This window comes from Heloderma suspectum, chromosome 3 (genome assembly GCF_057233095.1).
Source record: "Heloderma suspectum isolate Gila_16-S chromosome 3, 16-S_ref, whole genome shotgun sequence".
Lineage (NCBI taxonomy): Eukaryota > Metazoa > Chordata > Lepidosauria > Squamata > Helodermatidae > Heloderma > Heloderma suspectum.
The window spans coordinates 317544704-317571339 of record NC_139460.1 but is presented as its reverse complement, the minus strand read 5'-3'; the positions used below and the strand labels follow the sequence as shown (position 1 = coordinate 317571339).

Here is a 26636-nt window from a genome sequence, read left to right as displayed (position 1 = left end):
GGCTCCTGCGTAGCCATGGCGGCCGCGGTTTTCGCGCGAGCGCTGGAGTGGCGGCGCCAGGCCCTGCGGGGGTTGCAGCGCCAGTGAGTGCGGCAGGGCCCGGGGCGGGGGTGGGCTCGGAAGCCCCTCGGCCCGCGCTCAGGGAATCCCGTGGGTGGGGAATCCCGCCCAGCATCCCCCTTGCACCGAAAGGTGGCGGGGGGGGGGGAGGCCCCGCGGCAGTCAGCCCCGCCGCGTGGCAAGCGGTCCCAAAGACGAGGGTCTCTCTGAGGATGTGCAAAGCGCACGTTTCTCTCCGGTGAATAGCCCACCCCTGCATGTCGTGGGTTGGGGCTTCAGCCTGAGCGGAGGTCGCGGGACGTGGGAGGCAGAGGGGCTGGAGCCCCAGCTCCTCTCATTCCGCAAATTAAACTACTTCGTGAAAGGGGGCAGTGAGAAGGGGGAGTCCTGTGCCGCCGCCGCCCGCCCCCCCCCCGAAATAGTACTCATGTTGAGTAACAAGCAGCTTCCTCCTCTCTCAGCTGTTGCAGCTGCCTCTTGACATAATGGTGCCTGTGTCGGGTCCAGCGTTCACACGACCGGCGGGCAGAGTAGAGCTTGCTTGAAACGTCATGGCAGTAGCTTTGTGTGTGGCGAACCATTTGCCTGCAGAGAATCGGTTTGTGCCATATGGTATAGTTTCTCCCACCATGCCGCAGAGGCTGACTTGCGTGGTGAACTGTGCCACAAGGACTTGCTGGACTGAGCAGGTGACAAACGGGAGCAGGGTCAAGCAAACCACATAATGTTTGTAGGGATCAACCTCATATCCTACATTGTCCATCCCGACAGTAGTTGTTCGAGTGGCATGAGATCTAGCCATGGGAAAGCAGGAACCATGACACTTTAGTCATGTATGAATTCAGAGCAACTAAGGACATAATCCTATGCATGTTTAGAGTGAAAAAAGTCCTACAACTCCCAGCATTCCCCAGCCAGCCATGCTGGGACTTTTTTCAGTCTAAACATGCATAGGATTGTGCCCTAATAGAAGGAAGCAATAGAACAAGGGGGCTGAGAGGTGCACCTCATAGGTGAGGCAGTACTGTAGAAAAGCCTGTATCCCCTTCCATCTAGTTGCCTGAAAAAATGTTTTTACCATCTTGATATTTTAACCATCCCTGCTTGTCTTATAAAGAAATTGTTCTGCTTTATTCAGTATTGATCTGGATGCTGAAAGCTTGTTTGCTTATTAAAATTACATAGCCTTTCCACCGCTAAAGGGCCATCAAGGCAGATTTTGTAAAATCAATACAACAATTTGAAGCATTGTTGAGCCCTAAAACATCACACAGAAATGTTGGGTTGAATCCAGATTTAATCACTGTGCTTAGAGTAGACCCACTGAAATAAATGAGACTCAGTCTGGATCCAACCCATTAAAAAGGAGCCCTATTACTGGGTGACACTTGGCAGAAGGCATGAAGCCAGTAACCCTTTCCTGTTGATGCAGTTGCAGCAACCGGTAAACTGCTGTGCACTGCTTCTAAACATGGTGGTTCCATATAGCTGTCATTGCTAATTGGCACTGATAGACCCCCCATCCTCTATGAATTTCATAGAATTATAGAGGTGGAAGGGACCTTGGAGGTTGTGTCGTTCTACTCTCAAACAGCTCATACTGTTAGGATGTTTCTCATAATGTTAAGTGGAAATCTACTTCCCTGCAATTTCCACCCACTGGTTCTAGTCCTGCTCTCCGGACCAACAGAGAACAAGTCTGCTCCATCTGACTTGGCAGTCCTTCAGATATCTGAAGACCAGTATTATATCTCCCCTTAATCTTCTGTTCTCCAAGCTAAACATACCCAGCTCTTTCAACAATTCCTCATAGGAATTTGTCTAATCATCTTTTAAAGCCTCCTATTGTAGTGGACAATGCTACATCCTGTGGCAGTGAATTTCATAAATTACACATTGTGTAAAGACTTTCTTTGATCATTTCTACATCTACTGCCAATCAATTTCCGTGTCTAGCATTATAAGAGAGAGAGAGAGGTCTCTATCCACTTCCTTTGCAACAGGAAAAGTTTTATGAACTTTTATCATATACCCTGACCCCTTTGGGGGCTTTTTAGTTTTAAAAAAGACAACTAATATGGTGCAAACCTATGCATGTTTAGACAGACAAAAGGCCTACAATTCCCAGCATGCCTCAGCCAGCATGGCTGGCTGTGGCATGCTGGGAGTTGTAGGCCTTTTGTCTGTCTAAACATGCATAGGATTGTGCCTTAAAGTGTTAACCTTTCCTCCAAGGAAAGATGTACCAATCCCTTTGATCCCTTTGTTTGCCCTCTTAGACACCTTTTCTAGCAATACAATATTCTTTTTGAGATGGGGAAACAAGAACTGTACACAAATGTAGCTTCACCATAGAGTTATATAAAAGCAGTATGGTACTGGGCATCTTATTTTCAGCCCATTTCCTGAGCATTCCTAGGTTGGAATTCGACAGTTACTGCTGCTGTAACACTGAGTTGACATTTCTATTGACAACCAAGATCTCTCTTCTGGTTAGTTATATCAGTTCAGAAGACCTCATCAGTATTTATGTGAAGTCAGGATTTTTGCCGTGATGTGCATCATTTTATACCGGGGTAGGCAATCTTTTTGGACTGTGGGCACATTTAGCAATTTGAAAAACTGTCCTGGGCACCACTACAAAAGAGCTGCCATGGGAGGCATGGCAAAAGACAAGTAACCTGTCTAAGGACGCAATCCTATGCATGTTTAGATAGAAATGAGTCCTACAGCTCCCAGCATTCTCCAGCCAGCATGGCTGAATCGGGCATGCTGGGAATTGTAGGACGTTTTTCTGTCTAAACATGCATAGGATTTCACCCTAAAAGACTGAGTACAAGGCAGAGGTGGGGTAAAGTTTCAAGCTTACTTATAGTGCACTACATTTGCTATTTTATTGCCCATTCACCCGGTTTGGGAAAAGGATAACAGACCAATATAATTTGTTCTTCAGTTTCTCCTCCTCTGTCTTGCTCTCAGTCATGTGGATGTGGCTAAATGTTAATTCTAAGAGCTGAGTTCATACAGCTGCGTTGTTCTTATTGGTAAACAGTGTTACCATATAGTAGCTTGATTGTGCAAAGTTACTATTATACATCACCCAGCTTTTTTTCTAACTGGGTTACACTACTATTAACAACGTTACCCATCATTTTATTTCTATACTAAGAATGGCTCCTGCTGAATTTCTACTTTGGTTGTATGCTATGCCATTTTTCTCCCACAGAAAATGGATTTGTGCACCAAGAGCCAGAAAATATGCTTCTGCAACAGGTAAATCGGACTATTTTCTTTACAGAAAGCTTATTTTAAGTGTTTTAATGTTAACACTTTATAAGAGCTATAAAAAATAAAGCTTGATTCTGTAAGGGTGCAATCCTATGCCTGTTTAGAAAGAAAATGTCCTATAGCATCATGCTAGCCGGAGAATGCTGGGAGTTGTGGGACTTTTTTCTGTCTAAACAGGCATAGGGTTGTGCCCTTAAGAGCAGTTGTATTGCATCTCTTTATTATAAGGAATTGACTTATTGCCTATAATGAAGGTAATCCAATATGTAAAAGTTTTGCAGGATTGGGGAACAAGATATAATTTATCTCTTGAATGCACACCAACATTATTTTTTTCTTCCTTAGAAATGGAAAAGGGGACTAGTTGGAAATGTCTAGGTGTCTGGGCTAGCCTAGGCACCTGAATTAATTTAGCCCTGCCATGAAATATCTGTATATTCCACTTTCGCCTCCCTTTCCAGAAACATGGAAATGACAGAGGTAAATGTGAACTGGAATGGGTTGGAAGTGAAACACAATTCCAGCATAATTGAGGATGGAATCTGTTCCTGACAAACTACAGGCACCCTGCAATACTTCACCAACTCTGTTTCCTTATGATTGGGGAATCCTGGCCCTGCAGAATCTAGCAGGGGCAACCGCAGTGCTCTACAAGGATGTACAACAGGGTTGGGTAAGGTGTGATCCTCCAGATACTGGTGGAATGTAACTCCCATCAGCCTTAACTAAAATAGCCAATGCTGAGGAATTATGGGAGTTGCAATCCACCAACATCTGGAAGGCTACACCTTCACCAGCCCTGCTGTAAATGAAATGAAGTGACTTTGTTCGTTATGTGGAAGAAAACAAGTAAAAAATAATCTACTAAAGTTACGCAAAAGTATTCTGATCTATGACTTATTAGCAATAAAAATAACAGTTTAATTCTGTTGAAATATATTTTCGCTCTGTTTGTTTTGTTTTTAAAACCAGGACAAAGGAATATTGAGAAGGTCCTTGTCGCAAATCGAGGTGAAATAGCATGCAGAGTGATGCGAACTGCCAGGAAGATGGGGGTGAAGTCTGTGGCAGTTTACAGTGATGCTGACAGGAATTCAATGCATGTAGCAATGGTAATACATGATGGTTAAAACTTTTAAGGGCCAGTCTTGAAAGCAATTTTGAAGTGGGATAATTTTGAACATATGTGGCTGTATTGCATGGAGTCAGACTGTTGGTCCATTTAGCTTGGTGTTTTCTGCTCTGGCAGCTCTCTGGGGTAAGCGCGGGGGGGAGGGGGGGCTTTCCCAGCTTTGTTCCTTGTGATCCTTTCACTGGAGATGCTACGTGTACAGCCCGCGGGGCTTCTGCATGTTAAGCATGTGCTCTGTCACTGAGTCATGGCTTCTACAACAAAGCTTTCAGGCGTAGGTTGATGATTTGTAAATGAAAGTGACTTATTATATAATGAAAGGGACAACTGAACTTGCAGAAATAGAAGAGGTTTGTAGTAGTTCATGCAACAGATTTCCATACCTAGAAACTTACAGTTCAGTCCTGCTCAGATTGCATCTAGTCTTATCCCACTTCTCTACATATGTTGGAAAATAAATATACAGTTTTATTGTTAATCATATTACAAACACAGGTTAAGGGCTGTTTAAGTCTCTCTCTCTTTCTTTTTGCCAAGTATTCAAACCTTTATGTAAACCTTCAGCCTTGTGCACACGTACTCATGTTTAAGTTCCATTAAACTCAGTGGAGCTTATTTCTAACAAAATGTAGTCCAGTAATAAATACTGCATTAGGTCTCTTTATTTCCTTACAGGCGGATGAAGCATATTTCATTGGTCCAGCACCATCTCAGCAGAGCTACTTGTCCATGGAGAAGATAATGCAGGTGGCCAAAAAGTCAGCAGCACAGGTACAAGCTAAAATTACCTTGGCATTTGTGGGTGTGCGTGTGCATATAAATGGGTCAGAGAGTATTGCTGCTGAACCCTTTTTTGTTGTTGTTCAGTCGTTCAGTCATGTCCGACTCTTCGTGACCCCATGGACCATAGCACGCCAGGCCTTCCTGTCCTGCGCTCTCTCCCAGAGCATGCTCAAGTCCATATTCATTGCATCAGTGATGCTATCCAGCCATCGAAAAACTTGCATTTTCTTTTATATTTGAGAATTCCAGATGTCCTCTTGGATCCCTCACAGAGCATCAGGGATTATCTTTGTGTTTGTTCTTACCTTTCTTCACAAGCAAACTGTATAGGAAGAGCCGCCTTCTGCAGGTTCCTCCCCATACACCAGGGGTGCAGAACCTCAGACCTGGGGGCAAAGCCTGCCCTCCTGGGGTCACAGCATCGAACTTGGGGGTTTCACAGAAGGCCACACCCCATTTTCCCCAACTACCAATCAATTGGTAGTTTCACGGCTTTTGTGCTGTTTTCTCCCCATTCTAAAAGGTTGAAATGCCTCTCCTGAGGCTTAGTTGATGGCAGGAAGAGTTTTAAGTACAATACATTGGCAATTTTAGCTCTGCCCCCTTTTGCCTTTGGTTCCGCCCCTTTGGCCTGTGTCGCCGTCCACCACTGGAATGCAGCCACCAAGCGCTTCTCTGAAATGGAATTTGGCCCTCAGGCTGAAAGAGGTTCAGCACCCCTTCTGTACACTTACATCAGTAGGAGAGGCTCTGCTTCATCTCTGATTCTTTGCTGAGATTAGGTTGGGGAGGATGTGGGGCAGGGGTTTCTTCGTGGTGGCACCCACATTGTGGAACTTGCTTCCATACAAGATCCATCTGGTTCCCTCCTTCCTGTCTTTCCACTGGAAGCCAATGCCATCTTTAAGAGCTTTTCCATTTAACTAAAATATTGTATTTTCTTTTGGCTCTAACATTCTGGTTGTTTTTTTTCTTTTTTTTACTTCTGGTATTTTAGCTTTAGTTTTAAGTTTTTATGGATGTATGCCTTAGGTTTTTTAAATGTGCTTGTGTGCTTATTGATTTTATCGCTGTGTATTTGGTTGATATTGCGTGTTGTTTTGAATGCCAGTTCGATGGAGGATGCTGCAATTAAGAGTTTTAAATCAGTAAATATTTATGTATTTTATTTATTTATTTAATTTCTATACCGCCCAATAGCCGAAGCTCTCTGGGCGGTTCACAAAAATTAAAACCAAACACACAATAAAACAATTTAAAATATATAGAACATTAAAACCACAATATAACAATACAACCACAATAAAATCTAGCAGCAGTGCAGGAGTTTAAAATACAGATTTAAAACAGCAAAGATAAAAAATTTAGAAAGCTAAAATGCCTGGGAAAATAAAAAGGTCTTCACCTGGCGCCGAAAGGAATACAATGTAGGCCCCAGGCGAACCTCACTAAGGAGCTCATTCCAGAGCCGGGGTGCCACAGCAGAAAAAGCCCTCCTCCTAGTAGCCACCCGCCTCACTTCCTTTGGCAGGGGCTCACGGAGAAGGGCTGCTGACAATGATCTTAAGGTCCGGGCAGGCACATATGGGAGGAGGCGATCCTTCAGGTAACCTGGCCCCAAGCCGTTAAGGGCTTTGAATGTTAACACCAGCACTTTGAATCGGGCCCGGAAATGGACTGGCAGCCAGTGCAGCTGGAAAAGTACTGGCGTAATATGAGCTCGCAGGCCAGTCCCTGTTAACAATCTTGCTGCCCTATTTTGGACCAGCTGAAGTTTCCGGACCGTTTTCAAAGGCAGCCCCACGTATAACACATTGCAGTAATCCAGACAAGAAGTTATCAGAGCATGGATAACTGTAGCTAGGCTATCTCTGTCCAGATAAGGGCGTAGTAAATAAAGGGGTTAGGTACATAGTACATAGGAAGTTACTTTATACCATGTCAGGCTATTTGTCCATTTAGCTCAGCATTGTCTATTCTGACTGGCAGTGTCTCTCTAGGCAGAGGTCTTTCCCATCTCCTGCTACGTGGTCCTTTAACTGGAGATGCCAGGGATGGAACCTGAGACCTTCCACATGCAGAGCATGTACTCTGCCATTGAACTATGGACATTTCCCATAAAGTTAGGTTGGGGAAGGGTGTGCTGTGCTGTCACTGCACTGCTGATGCTCCTGCTTTGTCTGCACTGGGGCAAGGCTGGGTGAACTCATCCAATTTCCTGGTTATATCCGCATGATTCAATGTGTGCTGAGATTGGCAAATGAAAATATGTATATGAGATACAGGAGTATGGAGAATCATATGCCATAGGCACTTAACAAACTTACGTTTCCCATGTCTAAGCCCAGCACTTGATCCACTGTTTCACACTGGCTCTCTTAGATAGCTTCAAAAAAACCCAGGGCAGGCTGTGGAGCAAAAACAAAATGTTCTTCTGGTGAGCCACTACCATCAATGAGAAGGTTGCTGCATTTTGGGCTAGGCGCAACTTCTGAACAGACACTGAAGGCACGTCATAGAATCATAGAATAGTAGAGTTGGAAGAGGCCTATAAGGCCATCGAGTCCAACCCCCTGCTCAATGCAGGAATCGAAGTCAAAGCATCCCTGACAGATGGCTGTCCAAGCTCGTCTTGAATGCCTCCAGAGAGCCCACTACCTCCCTAGGTAATTGGTTCCATTGTCATATTGCTGTAACAGTCAGGGAGTTTTTATTGATGTTCAGCTTCCTGTAACTTGAGCCCATTATTCCGTGTCCTGCAGTTTGGGATGATCAAGAAGAGATCTTGGCCTTCCTCTCTGTGACAACCTTTCAAGAGCGCTATCCTATCTCCCCTCAGTCTTCTCTTCTCAAGGCTAAACATGCCCAGTTCTTTCAGTCTCTCTTCATAGGGCTTTGTTTCTAGTCCCGATTGTCTTCATTGCCCCCCTCTGAACCTTCTCCAGTTTGTCTGCATCCTTCTTAAAGTGTGGAGCCCAGAACTGGACACAGTACTCAAGATGAGGCCTAACCAGTGCTGAGTAGAGGGGAACTAGTAGTTCACCTGATTTGGAAGCTATACTTCTGTTAATGCAGCCCAAAATAGCCTTTGCTTTTTTTGCAGCCACATCACATTGTTGGCTCATATTCAGCTTGTGATCAACAACAATTCCAAGATCCTTCTTGCTTGTAGTGTTGTTGAGCCACGTATCCCCCATCTTGTTACTGTGCATTTGCTTTCTTTTTCCTAGGTCTAGAACTTGGCATTTGTCCCTATTAAATGTCATTCTGTTGTTTTCTGCCCAGCACTCCAGCCTATCAAGATCACTTTGAATTCAGTTTCTGTCTTCAAGGGTATTAGCTATCCCACCCAATTTTGTGTCATCTCTTTATGTCTGTGGACGGCACTTCGAGGTCTGCAAGTCTTGTACAGTATGCCCTTGGTATTTCCTGTTTTAGGCTATCCATCCAGGCTATGGCTTCCTGTCGGAAAACACAGAGTTTGCAGAGCTCTGCAACCAAGAAGGAATAATTTTCATTGGCCCTCCTTCTTCTGCTATTAGAGATATGGGCATTAAGAGGTACTCTGTTTTGCCTCATGGCTAATTTTATTATAAAGGATTGTTTGCTTGGTACTGCTAAGATGTTTTTGTGCTTTGAACCTGAGCTCCCTCACCCCCCCCCCTCTATACACACATACACATACAATGTGTTAAGCCTCCAGTCCTTTCATACGTCTGAGAATAATATGAATACGAGAATGAGACCTGAAAATATATGGTGAACCCCAGCATGGAAGGAAATCTGACTGTGTATGAAGCAGTAGAGCAGGGGTGGGCAACCTATAATCTCAGGGACACATGCAGCCCTTGGCCTAATTTAATGTAAGTAGGGGGAGCCCAGAGGGAGAGATGGAGGGCGGGAGGGGAAAAAATGGGGATTGGGAGCCAAAATGGATGGAGCAATGGAAGGAGGGAAGAAGCCTCTGCAAGCTGTCAGTTCAGCCCCCTGGCAAGGAGGGTAGGGGGAAAGGTGTGTTGAAATTGATGAAGTTATGTAAGGAGGGGTGGCACAGAGAGGGAGAGAGACGGATGGGGTAGCACAGAGAGAGAACTATGCATTCCTGCAAACTCCGCCCATATTTGGCTCAGGTTCCACCCACCACCAGCTCCGGCCCTGCCCACTGTCAGCATCTGGCCCCTGGTAGATTACCCACAAGTGAATACAGCCCTTGACAGAAAAAAGGTTCTGCACCCCTGCGCTAGAATAAGTCTGGAATCAGTTTTGATAGGATGACAGAGTGATTTTCTAATTCAAGTATAAAACATTGTGTTTTTTAAATTTAGCCTTTGTAGAGTCATGGGGGAAAATTGAAACTCCAACAAATAGGGTTTTCCTATGTGCAAAAATCTTCGACGTAGAAAAATGTGCTAAAAGTATGTGGAGACAGACCTCATGTACTGATCACATATGCATCTTATGTGCTGCATATATGCATATTGGGAAGCTCTAGTTGGACAATTGTGGCTTCCCAGCATGCATGCATGGCATTCTGGTTTCTTTTCAAATAAGAAAATCAGAACATTTGAAGCAGCCCTAGACTGCGTGAGCAAAATTAAGTGAATTGTTGCAGATCTTGAGGTGCAGAATAAGTAGCTCCTGCTGTTGTTGCCACTACCAAATAATATTCTTTTGCAGCACTTCCAAGGCCATAATGTCTGCAGCCGGGGTTCCTGTTGTGGAAGGTTACCATGGTGAAGATCAGTCTGACCATTGCTTGGAAGAGCAAGCCAGAAGGATAGGGTATCCAGTCATGATCAAAGCAGTTCGGGGAGGTGGAGGAAAGGTAGGGACAAATAAATGTCTATTTCCTATTCAAATAGAACAGTCTAAAGATTTGCTGCTCCACTAAAGAAATACTTAGGATAAGATGTCCCAATCCCTGTGACAGTGCAACATCTCAGGCCATGGTTGCACTATGAAGTTATACTATCTGCTAATAGCAAACTCCTTCTCTGAGTGTGGATCCTTATGTTGCCAAAACAGCACAATCCATGCATCAGAGGGAGATACCAGGAGGCTTGGTGGAACCCAAGGTTTACCTAACTGCAAAAGATCAAGGAAAAAAACCCTAAGAGGGGGGAGAAACTCTCCAAAATCAGCCCAATGCGGACTGAGCATGCTCAGTGGGTATGGAATGCTTATTTGGGAAAGTGGGGGAATGCAAACCCAGGGAGAAGGGGAAATAGAATGGAGTATCTTGGAAGAGGACATGGCTGGCTGGAAACCTGAACAGGAGCACTCCATACTGTAAGATTTGTTGCAGGATCCCAGTTGCCTTCTGTTATTATTAACTTCTGTAAACCACCCAGAGAGCTTCGGCTATGGTATGGTATAGAAATGTAATAAATTATTATTGTTGTTGTTGTTGTTGTGATTTAGGGCGCATTCCTATGGCTGCTAGTCAGTGGCTAGACGGCCATAGGATATGTCAGTTTCTGGGAACTGACCTCAGAGCCTGTGCTCCAAGGTCAGTTCCCTGAGAACTGACCTTCCCCCACTCCCGCGCTGCCTCGTAGGCAGCGCAGAACAGCCCCACACTCTGCACTCGGAAGAGGAGCACGGAGCTGCGAAAACGGAGCATTCCTGGGGGTGTTCTGGGGCGGGGAAGGCGGAAATGCCGGTAGGACACTTCCAATGTGTCGTCTGGCAGCCGCTTCCCCTGCTCTGCCTTCCCGCGGCTAGACAGCTGAAATCAGCGGTCTAGCTGCAAATGCAGGGCGGCTGAAGTGTGGAGGGGACGATCCCCTCTGCGCTTCTCCTGCCCTGCATTGGATAGGCAGTTGCCTCCAAGTTTGGAGGTGGCTGCTGATCCCGGTAGGATTGCTTCCTCCATTGCCAGATTATGTTCATTAGGACCAGGCTGCCAAAGATGAATGATTTAACTTCACACAACTTCAGTTCAGTGCATCTCCTGCACGTGGTGATAATGTCATCAAGGATGTAATGAGAGCAGCATAAAACTGCATTTGCCAGTTTGGTCTCTCTCCATAGCCATACACATAACATGTGTATCCATGCTATGTACTCAGGGACACCCGAACAGGCTGAGTACTTTCAGTGTGGTGGCCTCAGTAATCACTGTTTTGAAATTAATAATTGTGTGAGTACACATCTGTATTGTAGACCATTCCGCTTTTTCCAAGTAACTTGTTTTCTTACTTTTCTTATGTTGGTTTTGTCATACCTTCTAGGGTATGAGAATTGCTCTCTCAGAAAAAGAATTTCGTGAACAATTAGAATCAGCCAGGAGAGAAGCTAAGAAGTCTTTCAATGATGATGCCATGTTGATAGAGAAGTTTGTAGATAATCCAAGGTAATACAATTGTCCATCTACTTTTAACCACTTTAGGGATTGTGCAGACACGAAGGGCAGAAAATGGATGGGGAGTGTGAGAGTCCTTGGGTATAGGAGAAGTAACAATATAAACTGTTACTTGGGTCCTATTTGGGCATCTGGGGTACTGGGGACAAGATCTACAGAGCTATGGAATGAAAGAAATTGTTGGTTTGACTCATAAACAGCAAGACTGTATGTTTCCTATTGGAAGAGGGGACAGAGGCACTGTTGGCCTGGACCTCCGGCTTCTGAAATGAGTGAAAAGGCATGGTTGCTGAGGCAGTGACCAAGTCTTGGCCAAGTTATGATACAATGTACCTTCTCCATACTGCTCTAAAGTTGGATACTTCCAATGGTTTTATACCCAGAGTGTACCCTGATAAGGGCTTAAGGTCATATCAGTTGCCTCAAGACAAAGGGAAGCTGTTTCTGGGCACGAAAGAAAAGTGGTGCAATGAACTTTTCATCCTGACCTGCCATCTACCAATACAGAACTGGATTTTTAGTGATGAGGGAAGAAATGTAACCAATCGGAGAGCTGGAATTGGTTTTGGGGTGTTGAGGAACAGAGAGAAGGGACAGTTCAGCTCTTCATCTGTAGTGGACTCCATCTTAGCTCGAGCTTTTTCTTTTTCACATACAAGCAGGGTGTTCCCCACCCCCCTCCGATGCATTGTGTGCACTGAAACTTCTCTGGAACACATAGAGAAGGAAACATTGCTTTTAAATTTTACTATTTTGCTTACGATACTTTTACAAAGGGTTAGGTGTTTCAAGTGTTGAGTTTTCCACTGACTCTTGGCACAGCTCTGATGAAGTTTTGTTACTTCTTTTTGGAGATTTTCCTTCTCTCTAATCATAACTTTTCCTTGTGAGTTTTTACACAGAGGTAGTGTTTTCCTGGGCTACATTTTTTTAATAAATCCAGGTTTCCTAGGTTTCCCTTCCTTTGTACTTTTTAAAAATTCCTTTTCTTTTATTTCCTGTTCTGATGAGGCTCAAGACTTTGCTACTTTATTTTTGAACATTTTCTTTGATTCTTACGTGGATTAATTTCCTATTTGGATTCCACTGGATCCTACACCTTGCCCCTAGAACTTCAACATGAGCCTGTCTCCTCTGCTTGGGATAGGTAGTTATAAGTCTTTCTTCCTCAGTCTTTAGGCCAAACTGCTATACAGCTGAGAATGTAGTAAGCTTTAACAAGGGGGCTGGTGGAAGATTAGGGACAATCGTAGGGTTTTATAAAGGGCTAACCCTAGCTAATTTTACACGTTGTAAGTTTTTTATGTAAGACCCATGCTTTAATGCAAGTTGTTCCACATTGTACTTTTCATTTAATTATTGTATTATATTTTCTCTGAATATCTTTTTCCATTTATCACTTATGTATTGTGCCTTCATCTCATAAATCTGGTTCCCTGATTATCTGCTATGAATTAAATAAACCTTTCTAATACGTTGCACCTGTGAATAGCCTGAGCTCATCCCTTTCTCCCTGGGGCAAAGAAAGAACTTCATTTTCAGAGATCCCTGACATTTGCCCAGACGGTGCTCAGAAAGTGTCTAGGAGGCTGTAGTCGTGCTCTCCTGAAAATACAGCTCTGGATGAAAGGAAGTCAGTGTTTGGGTGGCTGAAGGATGCTTGCTTCTCTTCAGCCCAGCAACAGCTCCCGTTATGGTTTGGGGGCTGAAGTGAGGAGCCTGCTCAACTACCCCCACCTATTGTTGGGGCTGGGTAAGGGGTTGTTGAAGAAGCCTGACACCATATCCCTAGAGGTGTTGGCACATAGTATTGACCTCCCCAAGTTGATGAACCCTTGCCTACTGGATTAGAAATGGATTAGAGTAAGAGATGCAAAATAAATTCTCCCTCCCCTCTCATCTCTTCCCCACCCCCACCTCAAATTCCTTGTGGAATAGTACCACATTCTTAATGCCAAATATATTTAACACTAAGCTATTTATTTAGAAGGCACATGCTATGTTTTAAGGTGCAAGCATCTCTCACATTTCTTTCTCTTAATAAATAACATAAGTTGGTGCAGGGTTCATTCTCTTTCCCAGGACATAGGTTTGATATTGTAAACAGCATACTCACAGATCGCTTTGTGAGTTGTTCTGTTGGAATTCTGGACCTCTGCGATAAACTACAGCGTTAAAAAAAAATAAAACTGCGTTCTTGATAAATGTTTGTTTAAGCAAATGGACCTTTGTTCTCCTTGAATATAATGTTGTAGACCATTATGTCTAATTTTATATAAAATATGATGGAAGTGTAACACTTCACTGATCCTCCTGTGAAAACACTGATCCTCCTGAACTATACATCCTTTCCAGACCTGAAACATAAGATTACAGCATGTAGTATATAATAGAGTGTGAAATTTCTTGAAGCGTCTTGAAGTTTCACAGGGAACCATGCTGGATTAATGTATCTTACTCCAAAAATTGGCACTGGTGGACAGTTGTGGCCTTTATAAACCTTGATCTATTCATTTTAAAATCTGAAACAGGCATGTAGAAGTTCAGGTATTTGGAGACCAACATGGCAATGCAGTCTATTTGTTTGAAAGAGACTGTAGTGTACAGAGAAGACATCAGAAAATTATTGAGGAAGCTCCAGGGGTGAGTGGCTGTTTCTCAAAAGATGTTTGAAATAGTTGTGCCTTTTTTTGTTTCCTATATTAGCATAATTTTTGTTTTTCTCATGTGATGGTATATTATTTTTGCAGAAAATAATACCAGTTTCAGAAATCCCCAAATCAAAGAAAGCACTTTAACACAGGATATCTTTTTTTACTGTATTGAATATGGAAATAATACCAGCTACTTTTTCTAGAGTGTTATGTTAGTTTATCAGTGGCATTCTCAGACATCTGTCTGTTCCTCTTTAACTTGACCATGGCTATGGTGTTCAGCAACTGTGGCCCCACTTGAACTTGAAATGTTTTGCATATCTTGTCTTTTGTCTACATACTTGTATTAAAGCAATTTAATATTTTTCTTTGGAGAGTTTTGGGATTGTCAGAGTCACTAGGTGACTTGTTCTCTGAGACGCTCATTTTATGCAGATAATTGTAAATGGAAATGTAGCCTGAAGAACTGTATTCAAAAATAACAAAGTGGGTTTATATCAGTTTTTCCAGGGTAGATCATACCTGCATACAGTAGGCATGCCAGCACATAATACTGCATCCTATAAATGTAGCATTATTTCTATTGTGCTTAGCCGGGAATTAAGCCTGAAGTGAGAAGAAAACTCGGAGAGGCAGCTGTTAAGGCAGCTAAAGCTGTGAACTACGTTGGAGCAGGTATTTCAAACTTCCTTTTAGTGCTGTATTCAAGTTCACACTGAAAGATATTTGTTTATAGAAAAGCTTCTTTAAGTTGCACCATAGAGTTTACAAGGCAGAGAATCTCCCAAATATGCAGCAGGCAAAAGCAATCCTTAGCAGAAATCTGTGCCATCAAAAATGGAAGTTAAGGAGAAAATACATATATAAACTCTGTGCAGGATTCTTTAATACAAAATCTAACACTAGTACATAGAATAATACAAATAAGGAAAGATCATAGCCAAAGATATCCAAAAACTACAACAAATTTGGTCAAATGCATCTCGACATATCAGACCATCAGTGGCCTAAAAAAGATCTAAAGACAAAGCAATCTAGAGTCAGTAGAGGCAAAATTAAAACATCCAAAATGCGATTTCAAAAGGCAATTGATATGCACCGCTCAGCCTTGACTCTTGTATATGGCTGTTGTATATAAAACTAGCTCTTGTGTTATACTAGTTGGTGTTAAATTTTGTAGTCAAGAATCCTGTACAGAGAGAATCTTCCAAAGCCAATACGCTTCAAGGAATGACTGTTATGAAATTCTCCCATGAGGCACAGCGAGCCCCTTGCCTCAGGCAATAGATTTCGGCCAGCGCTGGAGGGTGGCAGAATGAGATGGCACACCTGCCTCAGCTGCAGTGCTGCCTTCAGTTTGCCCATCCCTGCCCGCCACGGATGCTGGTGACTCATCTGACCCATCCTCTGCCTGCTACTGTTCCTGGTTCTCCCACCTGCCTAAGTCGGAAAGCCCAGGTGAGCCTGCTGAGCCTGGCTGTGGAACGGCCACAGGTTTTCCTTGTGGAAACTGTGGTGTAGAGCGCCAGGTTGGGGGGGACGGGTCCTTGATGTTTTAACGAAGCCCTGGGTCTCAGCCAGTCTGCTGCCTACCTGGCCTCTGATCCCGACGCTGCTGCTGCTGTCCTCTCTAGCCAGCCCTTCAGTGATTTGTCTAGGCAGCATGGTCTTCAGAAGCAGGCCCATCCCTGCCTGTCCCCTCATGACAGCAGCAGCTTCTCCTTGTTGCCTCCTACTGCGTAGAAGGATGGGGTAGGAAAGTGAGTTTATTGTGAGACGGAGGAAGAATACTGATGACAGTATTTAAATGCTGATGGGAGTATTTAAAAACAAAGCTGCTGCTCTTCCCAGCCCCTTCCTTGCGAGGGCTGTAGCTTAGTAGTAGAGCACGTTTTGCATGCAGAAGTTCCCAGATTCAGTTCATGGCATCTCCAGGTTTGGCTGGGGAAGGCACCTGCTCAGACCTTGAAGAGACTGCTGCCACTTATTGCGCAGACCATACTGAGTCAGATGGACCAGTAGTCTGAAAGGCAGCTTCGCGTGTGCGTGTGTGTGTGCGCGTGCGTGTGTGCGCGCGAGAGGGAGAGAGACAGAGGGATAGGGTTTGTGATGGTGGTGGTGGGGTGATTGTGAGAGAAAAATGGGGAGCAGGGGAGAGATTTCGTGCTCTACTTCAGCCAGCAAAATGTCTTGGGTCAGCCTTGTGAAACAGTGTAGAAATTCAGGATTTCAAAGCTTAATCAGTTTCATAGTTTGATTCTTGAGAGTGAGTTGTGCCCAAGCCAAAAGATAATAGGAATTTAATTCTAATTCTCTCCTTGTTTTCCTTTTCCTCTCAGTCTCTTGCCTCTTGGCTTCTCCTCTTGCCCTCGTAACTCCCTGCTTCTTGTACTCTTCCTTTTCTAGGATGTTCTGCCTGTCCTGCTCTTGTCTAGAATCAGAACAGCCCAGCCAATCACTGCCAGAAGCCCTTCTAGCTACGTAGCTTCTCTATGATAGGCTGGCCACTGAGCCAGTTCCTTCATCAACACCATGAACATGACCAGTACAAAATCTCCCAGTGCACTACAACATAGATTTGGGAACAGCTTATAAAATATTAACATATCTGAATAGCTTTAAGGCTCCATTTTAAAGAGACTTATTTCAACTGTATAAGAGGTTATACTTCCTGAAGGATTTCCAAGTTCTTTGATATATATTTTGGGTGAGGTTTTTAGAATATTATTTCTATTTAAGATGCTTACAGTGGACAATGAATTCTATGGACATGAAGATATGCTGGGATTGGAGTTATTCTGGGACTTTACCTAGGGAAAGCATCCCCACCTCTGTGAAATATACTTCCCTTAAATGTTTCAGGAACAGTGGAATTTATAATGGATAGTGAACATAATTTCTATTTCATGGAGATGAACACAAGGCTGCAAGTGGAGCACCCTGTTACTGAGATGATCACAGGGACTGACCTGGTAGAGTGGCAACTTAAGGTAAGACCTTACAAATGACACGGCAGGGGCCATCCATTTGAGTCCAAGGTAACAGCATTGTTTACTGCCTGTATGGTAGGGTTTTTCCTTGCATCTGGGGCAGTGAATTCTCACTCTTTCTGTCTGGACTGACTCTGAACTGGGCAATGAATAAAGGGGTGGAATGGGTTTTTTTGAAGTTATGCCTGTGCAGAATGTGTGTGCATGTATGTGTACACACACGCGCACCTGTGCACACATACATCCTGTTTGCTACAGTCTGACATGGGGATCAAGGATGGCAGGATTAGTCAGTTTTAGGCAGTATAGAATTGCATCCATAACTCTGAAGAGGGTCCAGTTTGTCTGGAGACTCTTAATTTGGAGAGATTATCAGTAAGAATTCATATGGGAGTAGGAACCCAATATTGTAGCTTATTTGGTGAGCACAAAATCCGGCTCTTCTAAGAACAGAAATCCTGTGTAGCTAAACTGACCATAATTCCTCAGATCATTGTGTAAATGTTAGTTAACCAGTATATCTGTTGAGGGATTTTTCCCTACTTAACTTTTGTATTATATTAATTTGTGATTCCTTAATATCATCAGAGTTTGCAGATGCTATTTTTAATTCCAGAGAAAAAGCAAAACTGCTTGTCTTTACAGGTTGCTTCAGGAGAGAAGATTCCTTTGACTCAGGAAGAGATCTTGCTCGAGGGACATGCATTTGAAGCTAGGATCTATGCAGAAGATCCAAACAATAATTTCATGCCAGGGGCTGGGCCCTTGTTTCATTTGTCCACACCACCCTCTGACAGCTGTACCAGGATAGAAACTGGGGTAAGACAAGGTAAAATTGAAATCCCCCATGGGAATTGGGGACATTCTTTTAGTCTTCAGTGTACCATTAAGTAGTTTCTTTGTGGATAGGATTTAAAGTGCTTGGCATTGAAAAGCACAAGGCTTTTTTTATGAAGTTATGAAACCATTATTTGAAGTTGTTCCTTTTGGGGAGTTTACTGTATCTCCTTTGGATCCCTCCCATCTCATCCATTGTGTTTTGGGTTTGGCAAGAAGGGACACTTCTGGCATAGAAGAAAAAGCCAAGAAGAATTTTGAAGGATTGTATAACAGCAACACCCAGACCTCTTACAGAATTCTTCATACATTTATTTATTTTTATTAATTATACATTGCTCTTCACCCACCAAAGTGGGTTCCAGAGCAGTGTACAAAGATAAAATGGCACATCAACAGCTGCCCTGGTGCTGTTGACAAACAGGATGGAAACATCCATCTTGCCCTGTTTGTGAGCTTCCCAGGCACATAGAATCATCGAATAGTAGGGCTGGAAGGGGCCTACAAGGCCATTGAGTCCAACCCCCTGCTCAATGCAGGAATCCAAGTCAGAGCATCCCTGACAAATGGCTGTCCAGCCTCATCTTGAAGGCCTCCAGTGTGGGAGAGCCCACCACCTCCCCAGGTAATTGGTTCCATTGTCGTATTGCTCTTACAGTCAGGAAGTTTTTCCTGATGTTCAGCCAGAATCTGGCTTCCTGTAACTTGAGCCCATTATTCCGTGTCCTGTACTCTGGGATGATCAAGAAGAGATCCTGGCCTCCTTCTCTGTGACAACCTTTCAAGTACTTGAAGAGTGCTATCCTATCTCCCCTCAGTCTTCTCTTCTCAAGGCTAAACATGCCCAGTTCTTTCAGTCTCTCTTCATAGGGCTTTGTTTCCAGTCCCCTGATCATCTTTGTTGCCCTCCTCTGAACCCTCTCCAGTTTGTCTGCTTCCTTCTTAAAGTGTGGTGCCCAGAACTGGACACAGTACTCCAGATGAGGCCTAACCAGTGCTGAGTAGAGGGGAACTAGTACTTCCCGGGATTTGGAAGCGATGCTTCTATGAATACAGCCCAAAAGAGCATTTGCCTTTTTTGCAGCCACATCACATTGTTGGCTCATATTCAGCTTGTGATCGACAACAATTCCAAGATCCTTCTCGCTTGTAGTGTGGTTGAGCCACGTATCCCCCATCTTGTAACTGTGCATTTGGTTTCTTTTTCCTAGGTGCAGAACTTCGCATTTATCCCTATTAAATGTCATTCTGTTGTTTTCTGCCCAGCGCTCCAGTCTATCCAGATCACTTTGAATTTTGTTTCTGTCTTCCAAAGTATTAGCTATCCCTCCCAATTTTGTGTCATCTGCAAATTTGATCAGCATTCCCTGCACCTCCTCCTCCAAGTCATTAATAAAAACGTTGAAGAGCACTAGGCCCAGGACTGAGCTCTGCGGTACCCCACTCGTTACCTCTCCCCAGTTTGAGAAGGTCCCATTGAGAAGCACTCTTTGAGTCCGATTCTGTAGCCAACTGTGGATCCACCGGATCGTTGTTTCATCTAGCCCACTTTGAGCTAGTTTGCTCATCAGGATATCATGGGGCACTTTGTCGAAAGCTTTGCTGAAGTCGAGGTATATGATGTCTACAGCATTCCCACGGTCTACAAGGGAGGTTACTTGATCAAAAAATGAGATCAGATTTGTCTGGCAGGACTTGTTTTTGACAAATCCATGTTGGCTTCCAGTAATCACGGCATTGTTGTCAAGGTGCTTCCAGATGGATTGCTTTATGATCTGCTCCAGAAATTTCCCAGGGATTGATGTCAGACTGACTGGTCTGTAGTTTCCAGGTTCCTCCTTTTTACCCTTTTTGAAGATAGGGACAACGTTAGCCCTCCTCCAGTCATCTGGCACTTCCGCCATCCTCCATGATTTCTCAAAGAGAATAGACAGCGGTTCTGAGAGTTCTTCTGCCAGTTCCTTTATGACTCTAGGATGCAGTTCATCTGGCCCTGGAGATTTGAACTTATTCAAAGTAATGAGGTGTTCCTTGACCATATGCCTGTCGATCTCAAGCTGCAATCCTGCCCCTTCAGCCTGTACTTCGCTTTTGCCAGGGGGGTCATAGACCCTCTTTTGGGAGAAGACTGAGCCAAAGTAGGAATTGAGCACCTCTGTCTTTTCTTTGTCATCTGTTATCGTTTTGCCGTCCTTATTTAATAGCTGAACCACCATTTCTTTCCTCTGCCTTTTACTATGCACGTAGCTGAAGAAAGCCTTTTTGTTGTTTTTAACATCCCTCGCTAACCTCAGCTCATTCTCAGCTTTAGCCTTCCTGACGCCATCCCTGCAATTCTGTGCTATCTGCCTGTACTCTTCCTTTGTTAATTGGCCTTCTTTCCACTTCCTATATGTGTCCTTTTTTGTTTTCAGGTCATCCCTAAGCTTATTGTGAAGCCACATTGGCTTCTTCTGTTGTCTTCCACCTTTTCTTCTTGTTGGAATTGCTTGTGATTGTGCCTTGAGAATTTCCTTTTTTAAAAGCTCCCACCCATCTTGGACTCCTTTTCTCGCTAGCATTGCTTGCCATGGGACCTTACATCTGGTTAACCATTGTTGGAATCAGAATGCTGGGCTCAGAAGGACCTTTGGTCTTATCTAGCAGGACAATTTTTGCCTCCATCTACAGATTAATCCATGCCTTATTGCACCAGAGATCTTTAAGGTTGAATAGTTGGAAAATCTTTGGCATGCGTAGGACCAAAGGAAAAGATGTGGCCAGTTCTAAGCAAGTCTGCTAAAAAGGCTTTTACCACAATGTGTAAGAAACCTCTTTTTGTGGTTCCTAAGGATCTTGAAGAGAAGACAGTTTTGGCATCAATGGTTCATTGTTTAGTCACTCCCAGATTAGACCACCACAAAGTTTCCTTTAAAAATGGTTCAGAAACTGCATTTGGTCCAAAGTGTGACAGTCAGACTGTTGCTGGTGCCCAGCAATCAGAACTTAATGCTCCAATCTTACTCGAGTGTCGTTGGATTCATATTTGGTTTTGGTCTCAATTTTAAATCCTAATATTATTCTTCAAAGCCTTTAAATAGCCTGAAACCAGGTTATCTGAGATCAGGTTATGCCTGACAATGAAGATAAACTTGGATTCTCTGGTGGCCATCCCATCAATACACACAGTTAAATGGGCAGGTATAAGAGAACAGGCCTTCTCAGTGGTGATGCAAAAGTTGTGGAATGCCCTTGCTTTGAAGATCCGGTAGGATCCCTCATTTTTGGTGTTTAGGCATCTTTAAAGACCTTTCTTTTTCAACATACCTTTGGGGTGTGATTTTAAACTTGCTGCTTTTAAGGTTTATATCTGCTGTATTGAATTTACAAGATTTTTATTGTATCTGCATATGAAGTCTTGAAATTATTTTAATTGTAATATTATTGACTGGATGGGTTTGGGGGGGTACTTTAACTTTGTGCACTGCTTTGAATGATGCTTCACAAAAGCAGTATATAAATAATAGTAAATAATGAAGTTGCTGTGTGTGGCCCCAGTGTCGTCCATTGAGTGGCATATAGTGGCTTCAGATTGATGCAGGTTTCATCATTCTTCCCATTTTCAGTTAAACATTCCAAACCTCAAGTTGTGATATGATCATGATGAAGTGTGGATACTTTGCAAGCAGAGTTCTGCATAGCGTTACAGTGGGTTTACTAGTTCACCCTTTCCATAAAGTTGACCAAGTTGTCATACCTGGTGTAAAGTACAGGATGGGAGTATGAACCGGTTCCTTTTTAAGCTACTCATTCTGGCAAATCATTTTTCCATATATTCCTGTTTCAGGGGATGAGGTTTCTATACATTATGATCCAATGATTGCTAAATTAGTTGTCTGGGCAGAGGATCGTCAAGCAGCATTAAGGAAATTAAGATACTGCCTTCAACAATATAATGTAAGTATAAGAACTCCAGAAAGATTTTAAAGTTTGACTCTGTCTGATAGAGTGTACACAGTATTTTGATAACGAGCCTTGCATTCTTTCTCCTTGTGCCCCTGAGGGCACTTGGGGATTGCTGTGCTTCATTACCATAATGTCAGATCAGTGCTGAGCACTTCTTTGGAATACCTGCCCTTGTGAGATTTCCACAAATATACTTAACTTCATTTTTTCCAGCACACTACTGCAATAACTGCTGCACGTCTGCCTATTTGAACCTACAACTGAAGCTCTGTTATTGCCCAGTTATTCATCTTCATCTAGTATTTCTGTTCCCATCTCTCAACAGATTGTAGGGCTCAGCACCAATGTTGATTTCTTACTGAACCTCTCGGGACACCCAGAGTTTGAGGCTGGAAATGTTCACACCAATTTTATCTCTCAACACTGTGATGGGCTCTTCCCATCCAAAGAGGCAACATCAAAAGTGGCTTTGTGTCAGGCAGCTCTAGGACTCCTACTGAGAGAGAAAATGATCACAGACACTTTTAGAATTCAGTCAGAAGGTAAGGTTGAGTTACCTTTTTCCTCTTACAATAACTTACTTCCACTAGAGTGAAGGAGATACTGATGTATTTTCTTTCTCCCATATATTATATGTGGTTCACATTCATAAGCAACAATGTTCCTGATCCAGTGATTGTTTACAGGCCCTGTGGTTGTGGTACTTGCGTTATTTGCCTGAAAGAGCTTCCCTATTCATTTCAATGGAAGGACCCAGTCTGGACATGCACACAGGAATATGCATGTGACTTGAGAAGGCCCTGTGTATGTGTCAGTGTGTAGAGTTCTCGATAAGGTTCATGTGTTTGGGATGAATGTTGCTAGTAGGAAAGCATCAAATAGAGCATTAAGTTCATCTCCCTTTTTGTACATATTTTATGTTCTAGATAAGTTCTCTCCATTTGCATCCTGCAGCGGTACAAGGATAAATATACCCTATGTTAGAAACCTGACTCTTCTTGATGGTGAAAATAGTAAGTGAACTAACTGAATAAAGAGGATTTGAGTGATGATTCTTATTCCACTCTGTATATAGTTGACAAGGATCAAGAGAGATACAGTAGTACAATTATTCAAAATGTTGTTGTGTTGGATCCAGAGTTATGCATGCATAATGGGGCTGGTGGAAGCAGATTCCCTCCCACCACCAGACAATGCTACATGGAGGGCCAGAAGGCCTTGCTCAATGGGATGGACTATGGTGCGGTCAGCTGAGGGGGAAGGGGAAGGTCCTAGAAAATTGGGTGGAGGCATCTACTGTGAGCAGAAGCTCTGCTTGTGGAAAGTGCCTCTGCCTGATTTGGGGGGGGTCTCCCCTTTCCCCCTGAGCGCCCTGCCCACTGCATTAAACAGGGTCCCTTGACTATCTTTAGCATTTTCAGAAGGCTGTGCAGGCTGGCATGGAGAGGAGGGGAGGGGAAGTTTGCTTCCGCCACTCCTGTTACCCACATGTAACTGTGCATTCAACCCATTATTATTAACGTAGATTGGAACAATTCGTAAAGATGACATGGAATCGAAGCTTAATTGCAAGCATGCCCCATGTTCCTTGGCTGTGTTTTTTAAGCCTAATTTTGTACATGCTGCTCAACTTATGGAAGCAGGCTTTGCTACATATGCTACCATGCATATGTAGGGTTAAGTGTGTCCTATGTGTAGAATTCAGGGCTTACATTCTACATTAGGTGGACGAGGGGAAGAAATCAAGGATTGATGGTGACCAGTGGAGATGGTGGAGTAGAGAGTCTGATGGCAAAGGATGAGAAAATAAGGTGAGGAGGTTCTGGAAAGGCTTTGTTGAGCAGGTGTGTATGAAGGAGACACTTGAGTCTGGGATAGATGATGATGATGATGAAGAAGAAGAAGAATGGCTTGAAAGAGCGATTACTGTACACTCCCCCTACTTTTGCCTCTGGTAGATAAGTGTGACAGACTTTTGTATCTGAAAAAATCTGTTTCACCAGAGACAACAGAGGGACAAAAGAAATGTGTGTATATCAGGGGTATTGGAACTACTTTCAGCCTGAGGGCCAAATTCCATTTTGGTGAAGCTCTTGGTGGGGCTGTACTCCAGTGGTGGGTACGGCCAAAGGCAAAAGGGGCAGGACCAAAATACCAGCAGACTGTAGCTTAAAGCTCTTATTGCCAGGATCTAAGTCTTAGGAGAGACATTTCAGCCTTTTAGAATGGGGGGAAAACTGCACGAAAGCCAGGAAACCACCAAACCAATGGCGGTTGGAGAAAGGGGATGGGTCCAGAGAAAGTGGGTTTGGCCCTCTTGGGAATCCTGGAGAGCCAGATTGAGACCCCAGGCAGGCAGGATTTGGCCCCCATGTCTGAAGTTTTGCACCCCTGTTGTATACCATAGACAGCAGTGCTGCTCTCAAACCACTTTCAGGTCTCTTAAAATCTATAGCCTCTCTCCAGCCTTTGTGTGGAGTGGGGGAGAAAATTGATCAATAGAGGGGAGAAGGCTGTTCTCAGCTGAAGAAGGAGCAGCATGACAGAAAGCACCAGGAATGGCTACGGGAGAAGATGACTGAGAGGGGATAAGCACCGTACATTTGTGCTGAACAAAGACAACAACAAGGGAAAGACCATGGAGTTGATAGAGGGTGAGGGAAGTGATTTAAAAGAGGCACAGTTCTACTGACACTGTGGGTTGTCCTTATGTATACCTTAGCTGTATGCTTATTTTAGGCTCTTAAAGTTTTCTCCCCACTTGAAGTAGTTTAAATCTTTATTTATTTTAACAGATGTGAATATGACTATAACCTACAATCGTGACAGATCATATGACATGCAGGTAAACTTATCCATGATAGGGTTTGAATTACTTAGAGGGTCAGCAACATCAGGCTCTTTCCATGTGGCTCTTTGTAAATCCTTAGTGGCCTAGCTAATCCCATCTCTGTAGAATGAGTCAAGTAAGGTAGAGTTTCTAAAGGACACAAGAATGGCTCAGGTCAAAGGATTTCACCTGGGAAAGTTATGGTGGTGGAAACAGTGGCACTGGGATGAGTTCTGTTGTTGGGGTGTCTTCCCAGACTCACATTAACAACTGCAAAATGGCTTTTATTATTATTTAATCATAATTGTTTTTTTGTTTCCCAAATAATTTGCGGGGGGGGGGGAGGAGAACAAGCTACACTTTGCTTTCTGTGGTGCTTTATTCCTGCTTAAAACAGAGTATTCAAGGTTTCTTCTACACTTTTATTTCAGCTGTGCCTTCCTAATGGCCTTTTTAGTTCCCTGGCCTATCTACCACTTTTGAGCAAATAAGCTTAGAACAGGCGTACAACATTCTGGATTCAGATAGTAGATGTAGAGGACTGAAAAACCTCTTCCTCACTGAGTAGTAAAGCTCTTCCCCAAAAGGCATGTATGCTCTGTCAGAGCTCATCTCATACAGAGATTTGGGACACCCTTCTGATGGGTGTTGGGAGGATTTGTGCCACTGTACAATTGAGCTGATGGGCATTTTTGTATACGTGTGTAAGATTCGTCAACTGGACGTGGGAGTGCCCAGTAGCATCTTTTTAAAAACAAAACAAAACATTCTTTTGAGCAGGATTCTTCCAAGCTGTTTTTGAAATTTCTATGAGTTTTAAAAGTGGTTTGATGGGGACAGGCAGGGGTGAAATGCTGCAGTTTGAGAAACACACGCTCTAGTTGTCCAATTCTTTGGATCTCAGCAAGTGTGTATGTGTTGTGAGTATATGTGTATTGAGAATATATACATCTTTTGTGAACTGCCCAGAGAGCTTCAGCTATTGGGTGGCATAGAAATGAAATAAACAAACAAAAAATCTCTGTATCAGGATGCGTGTGTGTGTTCTCTATATCCACCCTTGGAATGCAGTATGCTTTCCCTCTCTCCAAATTTATTTCTTCAAAAACTGGTACATGGACCAGGGAGTTAAAATACCTGTAACTATATTTCAGATTCAGGATCAGTCTTTCCATGTTTCTGGATGCCTTTCAAGGGATGGTGATTCCGATTACATAAGATGTTCAGTAAACGGAGTTGTTTGTAAATCCAAGCTGGTAATTTTGGATGACGCCATTTACCTCTTCTCACCGGTAATATTTTCTACTTTATTGTCTGGGGAATAAAATTTCCAGCCATGGAAACGAGTGAAAAAAGAAGCAAACAGTGATGGATTTGGTTAGATATCTTTACATTTTGGAGAGAAGGACTGAATACGAGCCCCTATTTTTTTCTGTAAGCAGTCCATAAGCTTATTTATTGTAATCCTTGAAAGTTTATGGCTTTAATTAGAGGAGGCTGGGCAGTCAGGACTGAATTATTCAGTGAATAAATTGACTGGAAAATGCCTCCCCTCCTCTTCAAATCCTAAGGACAGGGAGTTGGGGCTTCCTAAAATTTAAAAGAATATCCTAAATGGTTAGATGTCTGTGTGAGCTTTCTTGGAACAGAGCTATAATATTTGGAGTGTATTCGTTTTTGTGAACCGCCCAGAGAGCTTCGGCTATTGGGCAATATAGAAATGAAATAACCCTTTACATGCGTTACACTATTT

The 26636-nt window shown here is 43.4% G+C and overlaps 1 protein-coding gene and 1 long non-coding RNA gene across 7 annotated transcripts in view; one reads left to right on the top strand and one right to left on the bottom strand.

Moving 5' to 3' along the window:
* MCCC1 (methylcrotonyl-CoA carboxylase subunit 1) overlaps positions 1-26636 on the top strand; it is a 41711-nt gene continuing 15075 nt past the window's right edge. Inside the window, exons 1-17 of one of the 6 annotated variants that reach the window (XR_014789629.1) lie at positions 1-83; positions 3230-3333; positions 4321-4460; positions 5156-5251; positions 8702-8823; positions 9941-10088; positions 11497-11618; positions 14159-14270; positions 14875-14956; positions 17144-17271; positions 17917-18100; positions 21935-22044; positions 22379-22595; positions 22980-23066; positions 23778-23864; positions 24849-24898; positions 26038-26175. Coding sequence is in view for 5 of the 6 variants with exons in the window: in XM_084847589.1 (XP_084703715.1) it covers positions 16-83; positions 3230-3333; positions 4321-4460; positions 5156-5251; positions 8702-8823; positions 9941-10088; positions 11497-11618; positions 14159-14270; positions 14875-14956; positions 17144-17271; positions 17917-18100; positions 21935-22044; positions 22379-22595; positions 22980-23066; positions 24849-24898; positions 26038-26175 (1908 nt within the window). In the remaining variant the exon portion in view is untranslated. Of the gene's footprint in view, positions 84-3229; positions 3334-3755; positions 3829-4320; positions 4461-5155; positions 5252-8701; positions 8824-9940; positions 10089-11496; positions 11619-14158; positions 14271-14874; positions 14957-17143; positions 17272-17916; positions 18101-21934; positions 22045-22378; positions 22596-22979; positions 23067-23777; positions 23888-24848; positions 24899-26037; positions 26176-26636 lie in introns of those variants that run through there. The other 5 variants (XM_084847591.1, XM_084847589.1, XM_084847592.1 and 2 more) reach the window with 5 other exon arrangements.
* LOC146351589 (uncharacterized) lies at positions 5127-26221 on the bottom strand. Its single transcript, XR_014789630.1, has 3 exons — positions 26021-26221; positions 7591-7671; positions 5127-6388 (listed from the first exon to the last, which is right to left on the bottom strand). It is a non-coding gene; the product is annotated as an uncharacterized LOC146351589 (long non-coding RNA).